General features: G+C 44.4%; 1 protein-coding gene across 1 annotated transcript in view; it reads left to right on the top strand.

Annotated features, from left to right (window-relative positions):
* COL12A1 (collagen type XII alpha 1 chain) overlaps positions 1-17,792 on the top strand; it is a 384,763-nt gene that overhangs the window by 242,601 nt on the left and 124,370 nt on the right. The window contains 2 exon segments of the mRNA XM_030199047.1: positions 4,529-4,658; positions 13,686-13,828. Coding sequence (XP_030054907.1) covers positions 4,529-4,658; positions 13,686-13,828 — 273 coding nt within the window.

Genomic DNA, 17,792 nt, shown 5'->3' with positions numbered 1-17,792 from the left:
AGACCAATGGTCCATCTAACCCAGTATCCTGTTTTCAACAGTAGCCAATCCAGGACACAAGTATCTGACAGAAAAGCAAATAGTAGCAGCATTCCATGATACCAATTTCAGGGCAAGCAGTGGCTTCCCCATGTCAATCTCAATAGCAGACTATACACTTTTCTTCCAAGAACTTGTCCAAACCTTTTTTAAACCCAGATATGTTAACCGCTTTTACCACCTCCTCTGGCAACGAGTTCCAGAGCTCAAATATTTGTTGAGTGAAAAATATTTCCTCCTATTTGTTTTAAAAGTATTTCCATGTAACTTCATTGAGTGTTCCCTAGTCTTTGTACTTTTTGAAAGAGTAAAAATTGATTCACTTTTACCCATTCTACAGCACTCAGGATTTGGTAGAACTCAATCATATCTCCCCTCAGCCCTCTCTTTTCCAAGCTGAAGAGCCCTAACCTCTTTAGCCTTTCCTCATTTGCGAGGAGTTTCCTCCCCTTTATCAGTTTGGTTGCTCTTCTTTGAACCTTTTCTAATTCAGTAATATCTTTTATAAGATACAGTGACTAGAACTGAATACAATACACACCATAGAGCGATACAGAGGCATTATGGTATTCTTGGTCTTATTTACCATCCCTTTCCTAATAATTCCTGTTTGCTTTTACGGCTGCTGCCACACTGGGCAGATTTCAGCCTATTGTCTACAATGATACATAGAATTTTTTCTTGGGTGCTGACTCCCAAGCAGACTGCTAAAACCTGTCGTTGCTTTCTCTATAATATCACCAAAATTCACCCTTTCCTTACAAGAACCCTCATCCACACTCTTATCACCGCTCGCTTAGACTATTGCAACTTGCTTCTCACAGGTCTCCCACTTAGCCATCTCTCTCCTCTTCAATCTGTTCAAGATTCTGCTGCACGACTAATATTCTGCCAGTGTCGTTATGCTCATATTAGCCCTCTCCTCAAGTCACTTCACTGGCTTCCTATCCATTTCCGAATACAGTTCAAACTCCTCTTATTGACCTATAAGTGCATTCACTCTGCAGCTCCTCAGTACCTCTCCACTCTCATCTCTCCCTACATTCCTCCCCGGGAACGCCATTCACTGGGTAAATCTATCTTATCTGCACCCTTCTCCTCCACTGCTAACTCCAGACTCCGTTCCTTTTATCTTGTTGCACCATATGCCTGGAATAGACTTCCTGAGCCAGTACGTCAAGCTCCGTCTCTGGCTGTCTTCAAATCTAAGCTAAAAGCCATTTATGCCGGATGCAAAAAACAAATCATTAAGAAGCTTCATACCGCTCAAACCGCGTGGGATAAGCATAAAGGAATCCTGTGCAGAAGGAATGGATCCTCAGGAGCTTAGTCAAGATCGGGAGGCGGGGCTGGTGGTTGGGAGGCGGGGATAGTGCTGGGCAGACTTATACGGTCTGTGCCAGAGCCGGTGGTGGGAAGCGGGGCTGGTGGTTGGGAGGCAGGGATAGTGCTGGGCACACTTATACGGTCTGTGCCAGAGCCGGTGGTGGGAGGCGGGGCTGGTGGTTGGGAGGCGGGGATAGTGCTGGGCAGACTTATACGGTCTGTGCCAGAGTCGGTGGTTGGGAGGCGGGGCTGGTGGTTGGGAGGCGGGGATAGTGCTGGCCAGACTTATACGGTCTGTGCCTTGAAGAGCACAGGTACAAATCAAAGTAGGGTATACACAAAAAGTAGCACATATGAGTTATCTTGTTGGGCAGACTGGATGGACCGTGCAGGTCTTTTTCTGCCAACATCTACTATATTATTATTATGTTAGTATGTTAACACAACAGCCAGACTCATATTTGGGAAAGCGAAATACGAAAGCGCCAACCCCCTAAGAGAAAAACTACACTGGCTCCCACTAAAAGAATGAATTGCATTCAAAGTTTGCACCCTGGTCCACAAAACCGTTCACGGGGAAGCCCCGACCTACATGTCAGACCTTATAGACTTGCCTACTAGGAACGCAAAAAGATCAGCATGCACATTCCTCAATCTCCACTACCCTAACTGCAAAGGGCTAAAATATAAATCCACATATGCGACCAGTTTCTCATACATTTGTACCCAGCTATGGAACGCACTACCAAAGGCCATAAAAACAACGCAAGACCTAACTGTCTTCCAAAGGCTACTGAAAACAGATCTGTTCAAGAAGGCATACCATAAACATCCATCTTAAATACTAAATAATAAGAATATACACGACTTAGACACAACCAAAATCTTATCACTTGACTGATTAACCTCTTTGCTATTAGCGAACAAGCACTATCACTTCAATCCTTATGTCGAATATGGTCTCTCCATAGTCGATGACCTAATGTATGTTATAAGCCAATTATCACTCAGGAACCTTCTTTACCATGTATGCACGCACATGGTATATATATATATACCATGAACTGTTCCATGTATGTTATGTTCCATCTATGTTACCATGTATGTATGCACCTTAACGCAACACCATTTGTAATTCTGTTACCCGGAAATGGCAACCACCATTACGGCAAATGTAAGCCACATTGAGCCTGCAAATTGGTGGGAAAATGTGGGATAGAAATGCTACAAATAAATACTACACAATGAACTATGGGAGACTGTCAGCTTTCAGTGGCACTATCCAGATAGCGCTGCTGAAAATCAGCAGATGGCCGTGTTCAGTAGCACCTATCTGGATAGCAGATGTCTCTGATGCTAATGAAAAGAGAATAGAAGAATAATCATAGTACTTTCCCCTTCCCTTTTGAAAGATGTCATGGTGTTCATACCGGAGAAATATGTGGTTTGATATTCAAAATGATGTAACTGGCCAGAAACAGCTCCTGTTCAGGGTTATCCAGTCATTTTCAGGGCAGCTGAAAATAATTGGTTAGCACTGAACTATAAACTGGCTATTTTGAGAGTGTTTTGGGGGGCATAGTTCGCACTTGGCCAGTTAAGTGCTGATATTCAGAACTTAACCGGCTAGGTTAACCGCATAAATAAGACTACACATAAAGCAGTCCTATCTTTTTGCGGTAATCCATATTTGGTTAAGTGCTGAATATCGCTAAACCAAATATTCAGTGTCGAAGCCCAGACAGGGCCCGGTATTGAATTTCCGGGAGTAACACCTATGGCTGAATATTGACCCCATGTTGTCAGACTATTTTTCCTAAATGTGATTACAATGCTTGTTTAAAAGAAGTATTACTGAAAGCATTTCAGAATCCTTTTCAGATGAAAGGCTTTGTATAACTCTAAATTATTGATATCCTTTCTATTCAGTCACTCACTCAATAGATGGAGTCAAGAAGGTGAGTGATAGTTTGTAATGTACTGGTGGAACTAAGCATGTTGATTAGATCCTCTGAAATATTGTTAGGTCATTCATCTGTTTGTCTGTCAGGACAATTTTATAACTTGGCGCCTACATGTATGTGTGTCAGAGGTTCGAAATTTGGCAGTTACACATATAGGTGCACTAGGCACCATTCCATAAGGTGGTGTCTAAGCGCTATCGCACTTAACTGCAAGGAGACATATATGTAGGTGGAGCATGAGTGGGCCATGGGCGTGACTCCAATCTACACACGTAGATAGGTTGCGTAGTTTGCAAGGTGCACTGAGGTGCGACTATTTACACCTGCCATTGATCTAGTGTAACTGGTCGCGCCAAAATTTAGTCATGACAATTCTGGTTTATGCTCGTATTTTATAATGACATCTCGGTTCAGAGATACTGCTATAGAATTGGCATTCAGTACGTGACATCTACGCACCTAACTGGTGGCACCAAGGTATAGAATTACCCCCTGATTATCTATGTTTCTGAGATGCCATCACAAGTAACCCAAATTAGTGCTTTCTGTTGCCATCTCAGATTGTCCCTGAAGAACACAGCCATCTTCCATCCTTCTTGGCTCTGGATCTGTCATATTCATGTTGTTCCGAGTAAAAACTACTCCCTAAGATGAGGACAAGGGGTTAAATATTTATAATTGAAAGGGAGGACTTTCAATCAAATGGACCTTATCATTAGGTCCCATGAGCTTGTTTACAATATGCCAATGTAATTGGCAAATCTTTAAAGCTCTAAAGGCATCATTAGTCCTTCCCTGACGTGAATACTAGTGATAATCAAGTAAATGTCCAAACAACATAGCTAGTGAAATACTATTTTGTATCTTGTAAATCTACAATGAATAACGAAAATGTACAAATGATTTCAATATCCCTTGAAACTCAAAGTCCACAATCTTATGGCAAACAAAGAGACTTTTCACCTCTGTAAGCCAATGTAATGTGCTGTACTGTCACCCAAACTATAAGGCCAGATTAGAACTCTTATCTGGGCCATGTAGCTGTTCCAACTTCATGATGTTCCCAGACCCTACAGCCTCCAGTGGAGAACACACTTGGACTCAAGTCCAGTCCAATGTACCATCGTAATAGATGTTGGAACACTGGCATTTATGCTCATTATTTAGTGTATGCTTTCTTTCTTTCTTTGTGATAACAGACAACAGTACCAGGGAATACCAACTATGTTGTTCTTAGGAATCTCCAGCCAGATACAGAATATACAGTAGCAGTGGTTCCAACTTATTCTGATGGAGATGGTGGACGTACGTCAGACACTGGAAAAACATGTAAGTAAAATTTACCTGAAGGAGTCTATTCACAATCATCTGAATCCCTTGAAAGCTGCTATTGTTACATGTTTGTTATGCAGAAATTCTTGCTGTTACATGTGAATATCTTGCAGCTGTATTCCTCCAGGCTCTGATATAAAGGAAGCCATTTTAGGATGCATCTAGATGTGAAAATGGCAGCACTAAATGCATCTAGATTACGTACATGTGCAAATAATTTTGGAAAGCCACTATTTGCATCTGTAGAACCCTAGGACACAGAAGAGTCAATATTCAGCTGGTGCACTCAGCGTTTTGCTGATCACCACCAACTTTATATCCAGAAATTCAATGCCAGGTCACATCTGGCTTCTGGCATTGAATTTCCGGGTTTCCAGAGCTGGCTACATCATAGCCGGTTATGTGCAATATTCAGCACTTAATTGGCTAAGGGGCACTCCATAAAGATAGGACTGACTTTTATGTAGTCCTATTTATGCAGTGATCTTGGCCAGTTAAGTGCTGATATTGGCACTTGACCGACCGAGTGCCGACTTTGCCCCCAGAATGCTCCCAAAATTGACAATTTAGCTCTAAGTGCTAAAATTGGTTTTCAGTGGCACTAACTGGTTAAGTATGGCTGAAAATGAGTAGTTAGGCTCTCACAGGTGTTAGATAGCCAGGAGCCATTTCTGAATGCTTAAATCGCTTTGAATATTGACCTCAGAGATTTTAAGGGGGCTTGGATATGGTGTGGTTTGATCATGCTGAATATGTAGACATATAGGGATAGATTCTGTGTATCACACCTAAAAAGTTGTTGCAGAAAAAAATATACCTAGGCGCATTCTATAATGTATGCCTAAATTTAGACAGTTTATACAATATGCTTAGCCCCCGTCCATGCAACTAAATTTAGTCGCGGGCAGTTATGCCAAGTAAAACTTGGTCTAAATATTAATACCTAAATTAGGTGCAGATCAGGTGTATTCTATAACATCGTGCATAGTTTTTAGAAATGTCGATGACCCACCCATTGCATGCCCATTCCACACCCATGGTCATGCCCCTTTTTTAACTATGCGCCTTAGAATTTATACGCATTACTTCACAGAATATGCTTTGACAGTTGTGTGCATAAATTCTAATTAATACCAATTAGTATCAATATTTGCTTGTTAATTGGTAATTATCAGTGCTGATTGGCTTGTTAGCAAATTCATTTGTGCACACAAATCCAGAATATGACTGGACTTGTGCACACAACTTAAGTTGCACTATATAGAACCCGGGGGGATACTGCCCACTTTACAAGGGGAATGCACATGGTGGCCAAAAAGTTTGGATGCCAGCCTTTACATATACCCTGAGGCATGCATAAATGCCAGCTTGCAGGGATAGGTTCAAAAGCCAAGGTCACCCTCCCCCAATCAAAAACTGACCTTGACTGCATGAAGGCCCTCTTCCTCCACATTCACAGACCACACATCAACAAGAATCCCCCTTAACATCCCTGACAGCAAGAAGACCTGCCATCACACCCTGGACAGCAATTGGTCCCTACGGCAGATACGCCTGCTATCTCCTGGTCCCATCCTGACTTACCAGGAGTCCCTGGTATTCTATGGATGTAGGATTGACACCCAGTTGCTTCTCTTCTGTTCAGGCCCTAGTTGAAAACCTGCTGTTGAGGGTGTTAAGGGAAGAGTAGCCTTGTTGTTAGTGCAGTGGCCAATCCTCTCACCTGCTAGCCCACTCTGCACCCTAACCATTTTCAACCCACTTGCACTCTTGGCATGACCAGCTGCATCCATAGAATTCATTCAGTCACATGCTGCATTTGGCACATTCATGTATTCTCTTTCCTACCATTCCAACTTTATGATGGACTAGAGAGGAATAAGTACAGATCCAAAACAACCCACACCGAGGCCACACAACAGAAAAGGTACAACAAAGGCCGCAAGACATAAAAAAGGACAATATGATCCAACAAGACTGAAGATACCAAACATCTAGTTGTATCTTCCGCAGAAGTTTGAAGCAAACCCTCCACTTTTTAGTCCAACTACTTTTATCCTGCCAAGGATGTTGTCAGGAAGCTGGATGAGTTGTTTACACACAAGTAAGCAAATCTGCCCTGGAATTTTATGCCGCTGTGCTGACAGGGTTTGGCGAGTGCTGCTTTTTTCAGGCACTCAAACTAATTTGTGTGCAGGGTCAGTGAATTAAGCATAAATGTACTTTTTTATGCCTATGCATAATTCCCAGATGAACAAAAATAGTTATGCATGGACATAGGTGGTTTTGGTGAGTTGAGTCTTCTGTGTGCCGTGGCTCTTGCCACAGGAGTAAGAATGCTGGTCTAGTACCAAGACCAATTTCGACATTAATCTTGCAGTTTCACCTTTTCAAGATCTTTCCTGCATTGAAAATCAGTTTAGGCTCAAAATAAAATCACAATCCTGCATATGTATATGTCTTTTTTGTTAAAGTATTTATATAGTCTTTTGGATAAGATGCTATACACATGATATAAGTTGAAGTCCTGTTGATTGTTATTCACAATTCATTCTTCGGAGATCTGTAGCTTTGATGTAAACAGGATAAAAAAAAAGTTGATATTTGAGAAGAGCAAACTTCATATAGACATCAGCAGAAAGTAGGAATGTGGGAAAAATTCAGACTCAAACTCAAACCAGGTGGTTACACGGATGATGTCTTGAGATACAAACCTGCTTATAATCGAACAAGAAAAACGCCCAAGTTTCGACCTAAATCGGGAGATGGACGTTTATCTCACAAAAACGAATAACGCGGTATAATCGAAAGCCAAACTTGGACGTTTTCAACTGCACTCCATCGCGGAAGCGTACAAAGTTGACGGGGGCATGTCGGAGGCGTGGTGAAGGCGGGACTGGGGCATGGTTATCACCCGAACAGAGATGGGCGCCTTTCGCCGATAATGGAAAAAAAGTATGCGTTTGTAGCTAGAATTTAGGGCACTTTTCCTGGACCCTGTTTTTTCACGAATAAGGCCCCAAAAAGTGCCCTAAATGACCAGATTACCCCCAGAGGGAATCGGGGATGACCTCCCCTGACTCCCCCAGTGGTCACTAACCCCCTCCCACCACAAAAAAATGATGTTTCACAACTTTTTATTTTCACCCTCAAATGTCATACCCACCTCCCTGGCAGCAGTATGCAGGTCCCTGGAGCAGTTGTTAGGGGGTGCAGTGGACTTCAGGCAGGTGGACCCAGGCCCATCCCCCCTACCTGTTACAATTGTGCTGCTTAATGCTTAGTCGTCCAACTCCCCCAAACCCACTGTACCCACATGTAGGTGCCCCCCTTCACCCCTTAGGGCTATAGTAATGGTGTAGACTTGTGGGCAGTGGGTTTTGAGGGGGATTTGGGGGGCTCAACACACAAGGGAAGGGTGCTATGCACCTGGGAGCTCTTTTACCTTTTTTTTTGTTTTTGTAAAAGTGCCCCCTAGGGTGCCCGGTTGGTGTCCTGGCATGTGAGGGGGACCAGTGCACTACGAATCCTGGCCCCTCCCACGAACAAATGCCTTGGATTTATTTGTTTTTGAGCTGGGCGCTTTCATTTTTCATTATCGCTGAAAAACAAAAACGCCCAGCTCACAAATTGTCGAATAAAACATGGACGTCTATTTTTTTTTAAAATACGGTTCGGTCCGCCCCTTCACGGACCCGTTCTCGGAGATAAACGCCCATGGACATAGATGTTTTCGTTCGATTATGCCTCTCAAAGTGAATTTTTTGAGAGGATTTTTATTGCTTTTTTTCCACATGAAGCTCAAAATGGTTCACACCATTGCTAGAATTCATGTGCAATAAGTCCTTGCCTGAAAGGATTGTGATTTCACTCACACCTTTCTAGTACTAGTTCAAGGTGAGATACATGCAGGTAGAGAAGATTTTACAATCTTAGGCTCCATCGTGCGACCGCACCTTGAATATTGTTTTCAATTCTGGTCACTGTATCTCAAAAAAAGATATAGTGGAATTAAGAAAAGGTACATAGAAGGGTGACAAAAAATGATAAAGGGAATAGGACGACTTTCCTATGAGGAAAGACTAAAGTGGCTAGGGCTCTTCAGCTTGGAGAAAAGACGACTGAGGGGAGATATGATAGAGGTCTATAAAATAATGAGTGGAGTGGAACGGATAGACGTGAATTGCTTGTTTACTCTTTCCAAAATACTAGGACTAGGAGGGCATGCAATGAAGCTACAAAGTAGTAAATTTAAAGTGAATCAGAGAAAATATTTCTTCATTCAATGTGTAATTAAACTCTGGAATTCGTTGCCAGAGAATGTAGTAAAAGCAGTTAGCTTAGCGGGGTTTAAAAAAGGTTTGGGTGGCTTGCTAAAGGAAACGTCCATAGACCATTATTAAAATGGGCTTGGGGAAAATCCACTGCTTATTTCTATGATAAGCAGCATAAAATGTATTGTTCTGTTTTGGGATCTTGCCAGGTACTTGTGGCCTGGATTGGCCACTGTTGGAAATAGTATACTGGGCTTGATGGACCTTCAGTCTGTCCCAGTATGTCAATACTTATGTGCTTATGTGTGTTCCAAGCATAGGGTGAGGCGAGGCAGAATGAGCGGAGCCTGGAGTTGGCGGTGGTGGAGAAGGGTACTGAGAGGAGGGATTTGTCCTGTGAACGGAGGTTACGGGCGGGAACGTAAGGGGAGATGAGGGTAGAGAGGTAGTGAGGGGCAGCAGACTGAGTGCATTTGTAGGTAATGCCGGTGAGAGGTGGGAGGCCCGTGAGGAGTAAGTTGCAGTAGTCAAGGCGAGAGGTAATGAGAGCGTGGACGAGAGTTCGGGTGGTGTGTTCAGAGAGGAAAGGGCGAATTTTGCTGATGTTAAAGAGGAAGAAGCGACAGGTCTTGGCTATCTGCTGGATATGCGCAGAGAAGGAGAGGGAGGAGTCAAAGATGACTCCAAGGTTGCGGGCAGATGAGACGGGGAGGATGAGGGTGTTATCAACTGAGATAGAAAGTGGAGGAAGAGGAGAAGTGGGTTTTGGTGGAAAGAAGATGAGTTCGGTCTTGAACATGTTCAGTTTCAGGTGGCGGTTGGACATCCAGGCAGCAATGTCGGATAAGCAGGCTGATACCTTTGCCTGGGTCTCCGCGGTGATGTCTGGTGTGGAGAGATACAGCTGGGTATCATCAGCATAGAGATGATACTGGAAACCATGAGATGAGATCAGGGAGCCCAGGGAGAAGGTGTAGATTGAGAAGAGAAGGGGTCCAAGGACAGATCCCTGGGGGACACCGACAGATAGCGGGATGGGGGTGGAGGAAGATCCATGAGAGTGAACTCTGAAGGTGCGTTGGGAGAGATAGGAGGAGAACCAGGAGAGGACAGAGAATAAAATTAAGGCATGACACCTCCTTAATATCCCAATAGTTGCCGTCCCCCAAGGAGGTTTGATTGGCAGGAGGTGGCATCACATGACAATGCTGAAGCCATTTACATCTAATGAGGTTTAATTGCTCAACCTACACTGCCACCATCTTGATACACTCAAAATACACTGCTTTGTATTGAGGCAAGCTCAGCCTACTGGCTTCAGGCCAGATAATGGGCCAAACACACTTCCGCCATCTCCTGTCAGTTAAACCTCTTTCCTGTCTCCCTGCCTGTCCTCTGAAAGTGAAACTGACAGGAGAAACCAGGCTCTATAACTGCTTCAGGTATTATAGGCATTCTTAACATAGTAGGACTCATGACTGAAGAGTAGCCTAGTGGTTAGTGCAGTGAACTTTAAACCATAGGATTCAGGCTCAAATCCTCTTTAACACTTTTTTATTATTGTGAGCCCTCCAGGAACAGAAAAATACCTACTATACCTAAATATATAAGCCACCTACAAGCTTGAAGGCTATTGAAGTGGTGTACCTTTAGGTACAATATATATTTTCCTGTTCCTGGATAGCTGGATAGCTCACAATTACAAAATAAAAGAGTTAAAAGTGGGATTTGAATTTAGGTCCTTCCCTTTAATGTCCACTGAATTAACCACTAGGTCATCCCTCTACTCTGCAGGTGTATCTCTATAGCCATTCTTCTAAGAATGCTGCCAGACAGATGTTCTTTTTCCCTGCTTTTCTTTGCCATTCGTATGCTGGATGTTCCAATTTGTAAAATGGTTGTTTATGGTGGACATCCTCGGCACACAGACATTCATCTCACATATTTTTGTACAGGAAATCCTGACGTATTTCCTGTTGGAAAATATGTGTGAGATGCATGTCCATTTTGGACATTATACACTTGATGTCTTGATTCCGATTTGAACGTCCTTTCAAAAATACCCCTTATTGTGTTCATTTTTGGATGCTGCTTGTCACTAAGGACATCGAAAGACTTGAGGCGGTTCAGAAGAAGGCAACAAAAATGATATGGGGCTTGCGCAAAAAGACGTATGAGAAGAGACTTGAAGACCTCAATATGTATACCCTAAAGGAAAGAAGGTTTAGGGAGGAATATGTTACAGACTTTTATATACTTAGAAGGTATTAACATTCAAACTAATTATTTTCAGAGATAGGGAAGTGGTAAAACTAGAGGTCTTGAGTTGAGGTTGCAGGGTGGAAGACTTAGGAACAATGTCAGGAAATACTTTCTCATAGAAAGGGTGGTGGATGCCTAGAATGCCCTCCCATGGGAGGTTGTGACAACAAAAATGGTGACTAAATTCAAGAATGTGTTGGATAAACACAGACGACCACTATATAGAAAAAGGATGGAATCCAATTAAAGCAAAACTTAAATGACCTCATAACTGGAGTAAACTTTGAAGACAGCTTCAGAGGTTGGGAAGATCAATGCTGGACAGACTTCTACAGTCTGGGTCCCGTAAATGGCAAAAAACAGATCAGGGTGAAAATTGGAGTGGACTTCAACAACAACTGCAGTAATTGGGAAATAGGCCTGGAGCCGGGCAGACTTCTACAGTCTGTGTCCCAAAATTGGCAGGGAGAGAGAGAGAGATTAATGAAGAAGTAGAACCTGTGCAGAGTGCCAGATTCAACTCTGGCCATCTGTTGGACAGACCATGCACATCTTTATATTTCAAGCCGGGAAAATACATGGCGAATTAAGTGGAGACGACATTCTTAGCAGGGAGTAAGCGAAACATAGCCTATGTCGGCAAAAAAGTCCCTTGGCTGATAAGAACAAAAAAAGATGAGTATTGGGCTGTTAAACTTTTAAGTTAAACTTGTTCAATCTATTAGCTATAATGCTGTTTAAATGTATAAAGAAAAATAATAAAATATCAATAATTTGACAACATAAACTTCTTACTGCTTCCTGATGATGAAGTGGGTGTGTAATTCTCACCATATTAAGACTGTATTTGGTGAGTGTCACCGCTGAGGTTAGTGGTAAAATAGTTCAAAGTGGGAGTGCTTTTGAGTTGTGATATAAGTGAACTCCCTGAAAGAAATTGGTGCTAGTGGATGGTACATCTTTATCTGCTGACATTTACTATCATGCTTATTTTCGAAAGAGAAGGACGCCCATCTTTCGACACGAATCGGGAGATGGGCGTCCTTCTCGCAAGGTTGTCCAAATCGGCATAACTGAAAGCCGATTTTTTGACACCCTCGCCTGCATTCCATCGCAGGGACGACCAACGTTCACAGGAGCATGTCGGCAGGGTAGCGAAGGCGGGACTGGGGCGTGATTAGGAGATGGTTGTCCTCAGCCGATAATAGAAAAAAGAAGGGCGTCCCTGACGAGCACTTGGCCGACTTTACTTGGTCCATTTTTTGTCACGACTAAGCCTCAAAAAGGTACCCCAACTGACCAGATGACCACCGGAGGGAATCGGGGATGACCTCCCCTTACTCCCTCAGTGGTCACTAACCCCCTCCCACCATAAAAAAACAAGTTTAAAAATACTTTTTTGCCAGCCTCTATGCCAGCCTCAAATGCCATACTCAGGTCCATCGCAGCAGTATACAGGTACCTGGAGCAGTTGTAGTGGGTGCAGTGTATTTCAGGCAGGCAGACCTGGGGGGGGGGGGGGGGTTGGGGGGCTCAGCACCCAAGGTAAGGGAGCTAAGCACGTGGGAGTAATTTGTGAAGTCCACTGCAGTGCCCCCTAGGGTGCCCGGTTGGTGTCCTGGCATGTGAGGGGGAGCAGTGCACTATAAATACTGGCTCCTCCCTCGACCAAAAGGCTTGGATTTGGATGTTTTTGGTTTCCATTATCGCCGAAATCCGAGGACGACCATCTCAAAAACGACCTAAGGACGACCATCTCTAAGGTCAACCTAAATGTCAAGATTTGGGCGTCCCCAACCGTATTATCGAAGCGAAAGATGGACGTCCATCTTGTTTTGATAATACGGGTTACCCCCCCCCCCCCCTTTGTGGCACCGTCTTTAGAGATGGGCGCCCTTAGAGATGGTCGTCCCTGTTCGAAAATGCCCCTCCATGTTACCCAAAAGTAACATACCTTGAACTACTGCTAAAAAGGTGTGCGCTATACCCCACCTTAAAAAAAATAAATTTTTAACCTGTTCTTAGAAAAATAACTTTAACTAAACAAGATAGCCATTTAAAGGAACACGTTTTTATGGTCATGGGCCTACAGAAGTCTAATCTAATTTAGCTTGAGCCTAATCTTTTGACTAAATTGTTTACTCATAGGAGAAATTGTAACTCTAATATCTGTACTTCCTCGTGCCACATTTCTGTAGTTATTGTTATACACAATGAATAGACGTGAAATAAATTTGCATATATGGAGTTTCTAGTGTGTCTAGGTTTATCTTACATATTTTCATGGTGGATGTCCTGAAAATCTGACTGACTGGATGTGTCTCTGCAGGATGGAGTTAGGATGCTACAGTGCTGTCCAATGAGTTTAATCTCATATCTGGCGCTTTGGTGCTTCATGATTCTGCTGGATAGGACTAAGGCGGCAATAGAAAGTTGTGTAAGTGTGTGAATCGTTACGCACTCTTTTTTTCCATTTTATTTTTTTTAGTGGTGAGAGGAACAGCTAGAAACATCCAAATATACAATCCCACAACAAACACCTTGAATGTCCGCTGGGAACCTGCGCCAGGACCAGTACAGCAGTACAGAGTCAGCTATGCACCTTTACGTGGCACGAGGCCACTAGAGACTGTGAGTAATTTGCTAGGTTTTATAGTATAAGCAATCAGAGAATGATTAACTTACTTCCTAATGTGCAAGTTCGTGCAAACTATAACGTAATTGTCTGAGTAGTTAAAATGTCATTCATAAATTAACTTAGGAAGCCAGCCCACAGTGAGGTGCAAAATGATTACAGAAGCAGGAGCTGTGTGTATGCCAGAATTATTTCTTGCTCCTGAAGTTTATGCCCTGATCTCTCCCATTAGCAGATTGGTGCTACTAATGCATGTATGCTTATTCTGTAGCTGACGCTACCTCCTCGATTTTGTGGCTGTCTGGTTTCTTGCACCATGATGTCTTCGCCACTCCCCCCAATGCAGGACCTGTCCCATTCATAAGTTTGAAGAATAGATGCTCTCTCTATACAGTCCTTCTGTGCTAGCATGGTATGTGCTTGACTGCACATAACTTTAGCGAGAACTGGATTATGATACTGGAAACCTGTCATTTAGTCGTAACATAGGATAATTACCAGCTTATAATCGAACGAGAAAAACGCCCAAGTTCCGACCTAAATCGGGAGATGGGCGTTTTTCTCACAAAAACAAATAAAGCGGTATAATCGTAAGCCAAACTTTGGACGCTTTCAACTGCACTCCGTCGCGGATGCGGACAAAGTTGACGGGGGCGTGTCGGAGGCGTGGTGAAGGCGGGACTGGGGCGTGGTTATCACCCGAACAGAGATGGGCGCCTTTCGCCGATAATCGATGCGTTTGTAGCTAGAATTTAGGGCACTTTTCCTGGACCCTGTTTTTTCACGAATAAGGCCCCAAAAAGTGCCCTAAATGACCAGATGACCCCCAGAGGGAGTCGGGGATGACCTCCCCTGACTCCCCCAGTGGTCACTAACCCCCTCCCACCACAAAAATATGATGTTTCACAACTTTTTATTTTCACCCTCAAATGTCATACCCTCCTCCCAAGCAGCAGTATGCAGGTCCCTGGAGCAGTTGTTAGGGGGTGCAGTGGACGTCAGGCAGGTGGACCCAGGCCCATCCCCCCCCTACCTGTTACAATTGTGCTGCTTAATGCTTAGTCGTCCAACCCCCCCAAACCCACTGTACCCACATGTAGGTGCCCCCCTTCACCTCTTAGGGCTATAGTAATGGTGTAGACTTGTGGGCAGTGGGTTTTGAGGGGGATTTGGGGGGCTCAACACACAAGGGAAGGGTGCTATGCACCTGGGAGCTCTTTTACCTTTTTTTTTGTTTTTGTAAAAGTGCCCCCTAGGATGCCCGGTTGGTGTCCTGGCATGTGAGGGGGACCAGTGCACTATGAATCCTGGCCCCTCCCACGAACAAATGCCTTGGATTTATTCGTTTTTGAGCTGGGCGATTTCATTTTCCATTATCGGTGAAAAGCAAAAACGCCAAGCTCACACCTTGGCGAATAAAACATGGGCGTTTATTTTCTTTTGAACATACGGTTCACTCCGCCCCTTCACGGACCCGTTCTCGGAGATAAACGCCCATGGAGATAGGCGTTTCTGTTCGATTATGCCCCTCTTAGTCTTTTAGAGGCTTTAATGTGAGGCTCAAAAACAGTTAATGCAGTGTTAACAGTTAGTGTTAACTGCCACATTAAACAGCTAATATGAAATGGTCATGGCATAAGCAGTGTCTGCACCTTGCAATTAACATGGGGTAATTAATGCATGTTAATGGCTAACACAGCAAATAACCCATAACAGCAATACCTTCAGAGGTTTAGATAACTGCATTCTGCATTAGCAGCGGTGCTTTTATTCAGCGTTTCCTCTAAGAAGCTCTAAGCCAGGCTTGTCCAAGCTGATCCTCGAGGGCAGCAAACTGGCCAGGTTTTCAAGATATACTTAATGAATATGTATGAGGGAGATTTGCATACAATGGAAGTAGTGGGCAGGCAGATCTCCCCCATGCATATTCATTAGGGATATCCTGAAAACCCAGCCTGTTTGCAGCCCTTGTGGACAGAACATGGATAAGCCTGCTCTAAGCTATGCGGGAGTCCTCTACCACAGTGATTCCCAAACCTGTCCTGGGGCTCCCTATCCAGTCAGGTTTTCAGGATGTCTGTAACGAATACTCATGACAGGTATTTGCAAGTGCTGCCTCCACTGCATGCAGATCCCTCTCATGAATATTCATTGTGGATACCTTGAAAATCTGACTGGCCAGGACAGGTTTGGGAACCACTGCTCTACAAGTATTTCTGCCAGTGGTGCTTCAGTATTATGCTTTCTCGAACCCTCACAATTTCAGGTACAGTATTGAAGCACCCCCCTCCCCAACCTGCAGGAATGCCAGTGGAGGACTCCCTTGCAGTTTAGATCTGCTTAGAGGGAAAGTCGCTGTTAACGTGCAGGATGTCAGACTCACAGAAACAGAAGCCTGCTCTTGCAGATCAGCAACGCAGCCGCGCTGGAGAAGAGGACTTTGGCTGGCGAGGGTTGGGGACCCCCGCCAGCAACGGTACCTGATGGCGGCAAGGGAGGGTTGGCGGCGGGGGGGGGGGCAGGGCCAAACCTACGGGGGCCCATGCCCCCATGGCCCCACGTAGCTACGCCCCTGTTCTGTAAGACTGCACATAACTTTTAGGAAGGCCCACGACCTGCCTGTGCCCCTCCATGTACACCACTTTATAGAACATGCTTAGCAAGCTGTGCATGTAAATTTGAATTAGTGCCAATTAGTGCTGGTGATTGCTTGTTAGTATTCAATTATTGGCGCCAATTGGCTTGTTAATCAATTAAGTTACATGCACAATTTGGCCGCATGGCCAAAATTGCATGCGTAACTTTAGTCACCATATATAGAATCCGAGGGTTAATGCCTTTTAACTTTTGCCGTTAACACAAGTTAGATGCAAAACTGTAATGCAAGGCGGAAAATACACCTCTTAATGGAGTACGCTAAATGGCATTATGTGATACGTGGATATAACAAAAGAGAGGGAACGAAGTACAAACTAAAGTCCAAACAAAAAAAACAGCACCTCGGGCCTTTAAAAATGGAACACAGTTCTTTAATGAATGAGCCTTGACAAAAAGACCCGACACGGGCCGTGTTTCGGTGACTAGCACCTGCGTCAGGGGTCCCCACGTCTCATATAGTAAAAGCTACAAAGCACCAAGGCACTTTCACTTTCTGTATCCAAATGGATGAAAAAAACGTGGGGTAAGGAATAATATATTGTAGAGGAATATATTCGAGTTATTCCCCAAGTTTTCCACATCATCACTGTGACCCCTGACGCAGGTGCTAGTCACCGAAACACGGCCCGTGTCGGGTCTTTTTGTCAAGGCTCATTCATTAAAGAACTGTGTTCCATTTTTAAAGGCCCGTGGTGCTGTTTTTTTTGTTTGGACATTATGTGATACGTGTTCATTTTCAAAGCACATAAACTTACAAAGGGCCCCTGTTACTTCCTGTTCCGGGGCAGAGGGAGCATGGAACGAACGACGGACAGGCGCGCGTGGCACCCCCCAGTGGCGTGCACCCGGGCGGGGGGTTCCTTCGTGGGGGGGGGTCGCGCTGCATCCGGGGGGGCACTGCACTCAGGGGGCGGGGCACATCGGCAATCCGCCCCAGGTGTCAGCCCCCTTAGGAACGCCACTGGGGAAGAGAGATCAGGGCAGGCACCGTGGCGGTGCCGGAGACCGGCACTGGACAAGGCTTCAGCTGGCGGGATTGGGGACCCCCGCCAGCAAAACCAGGGCCCAGAGGAAATTCAGGGGGGGCCCAGGCCCCCGTGGCCCCACGTAGCTACACCACTGGTGCAGAGTGTAGGATTCAATTCTGGCCACCTTGTTGGACAGACCATGCAAGTCTTTATCTGCCAACATTTACTGTGTTACCCGTAAGTAACATACCTTGAACTGCTGCTAAAAAAGTGTGAGCTATATCCCCCCCCCCCTTAAAAAAAACCAAAGCAAAAACATTTTTAACCTGTTCTT

Source organism: Microcaecilia unicolor, chromosome 3 (genome assembly GCF_901765095.1).
Source record: "Microcaecilia unicolor chromosome 3, aMicUni1.1, whole genome shotgun sequence".
Taxonomy (NCBI): domain Eukaryota; kingdom Metazoa; phylum Chordata; class Amphibia; order Gymnophiona; family Siphonopidae; genus Microcaecilia; species Microcaecilia unicolor.
The sequence above is the reverse complement of the archived record's forward strand: the minus strand, read 5'-3'. Positions and strand labels throughout refer to the sequence as shown.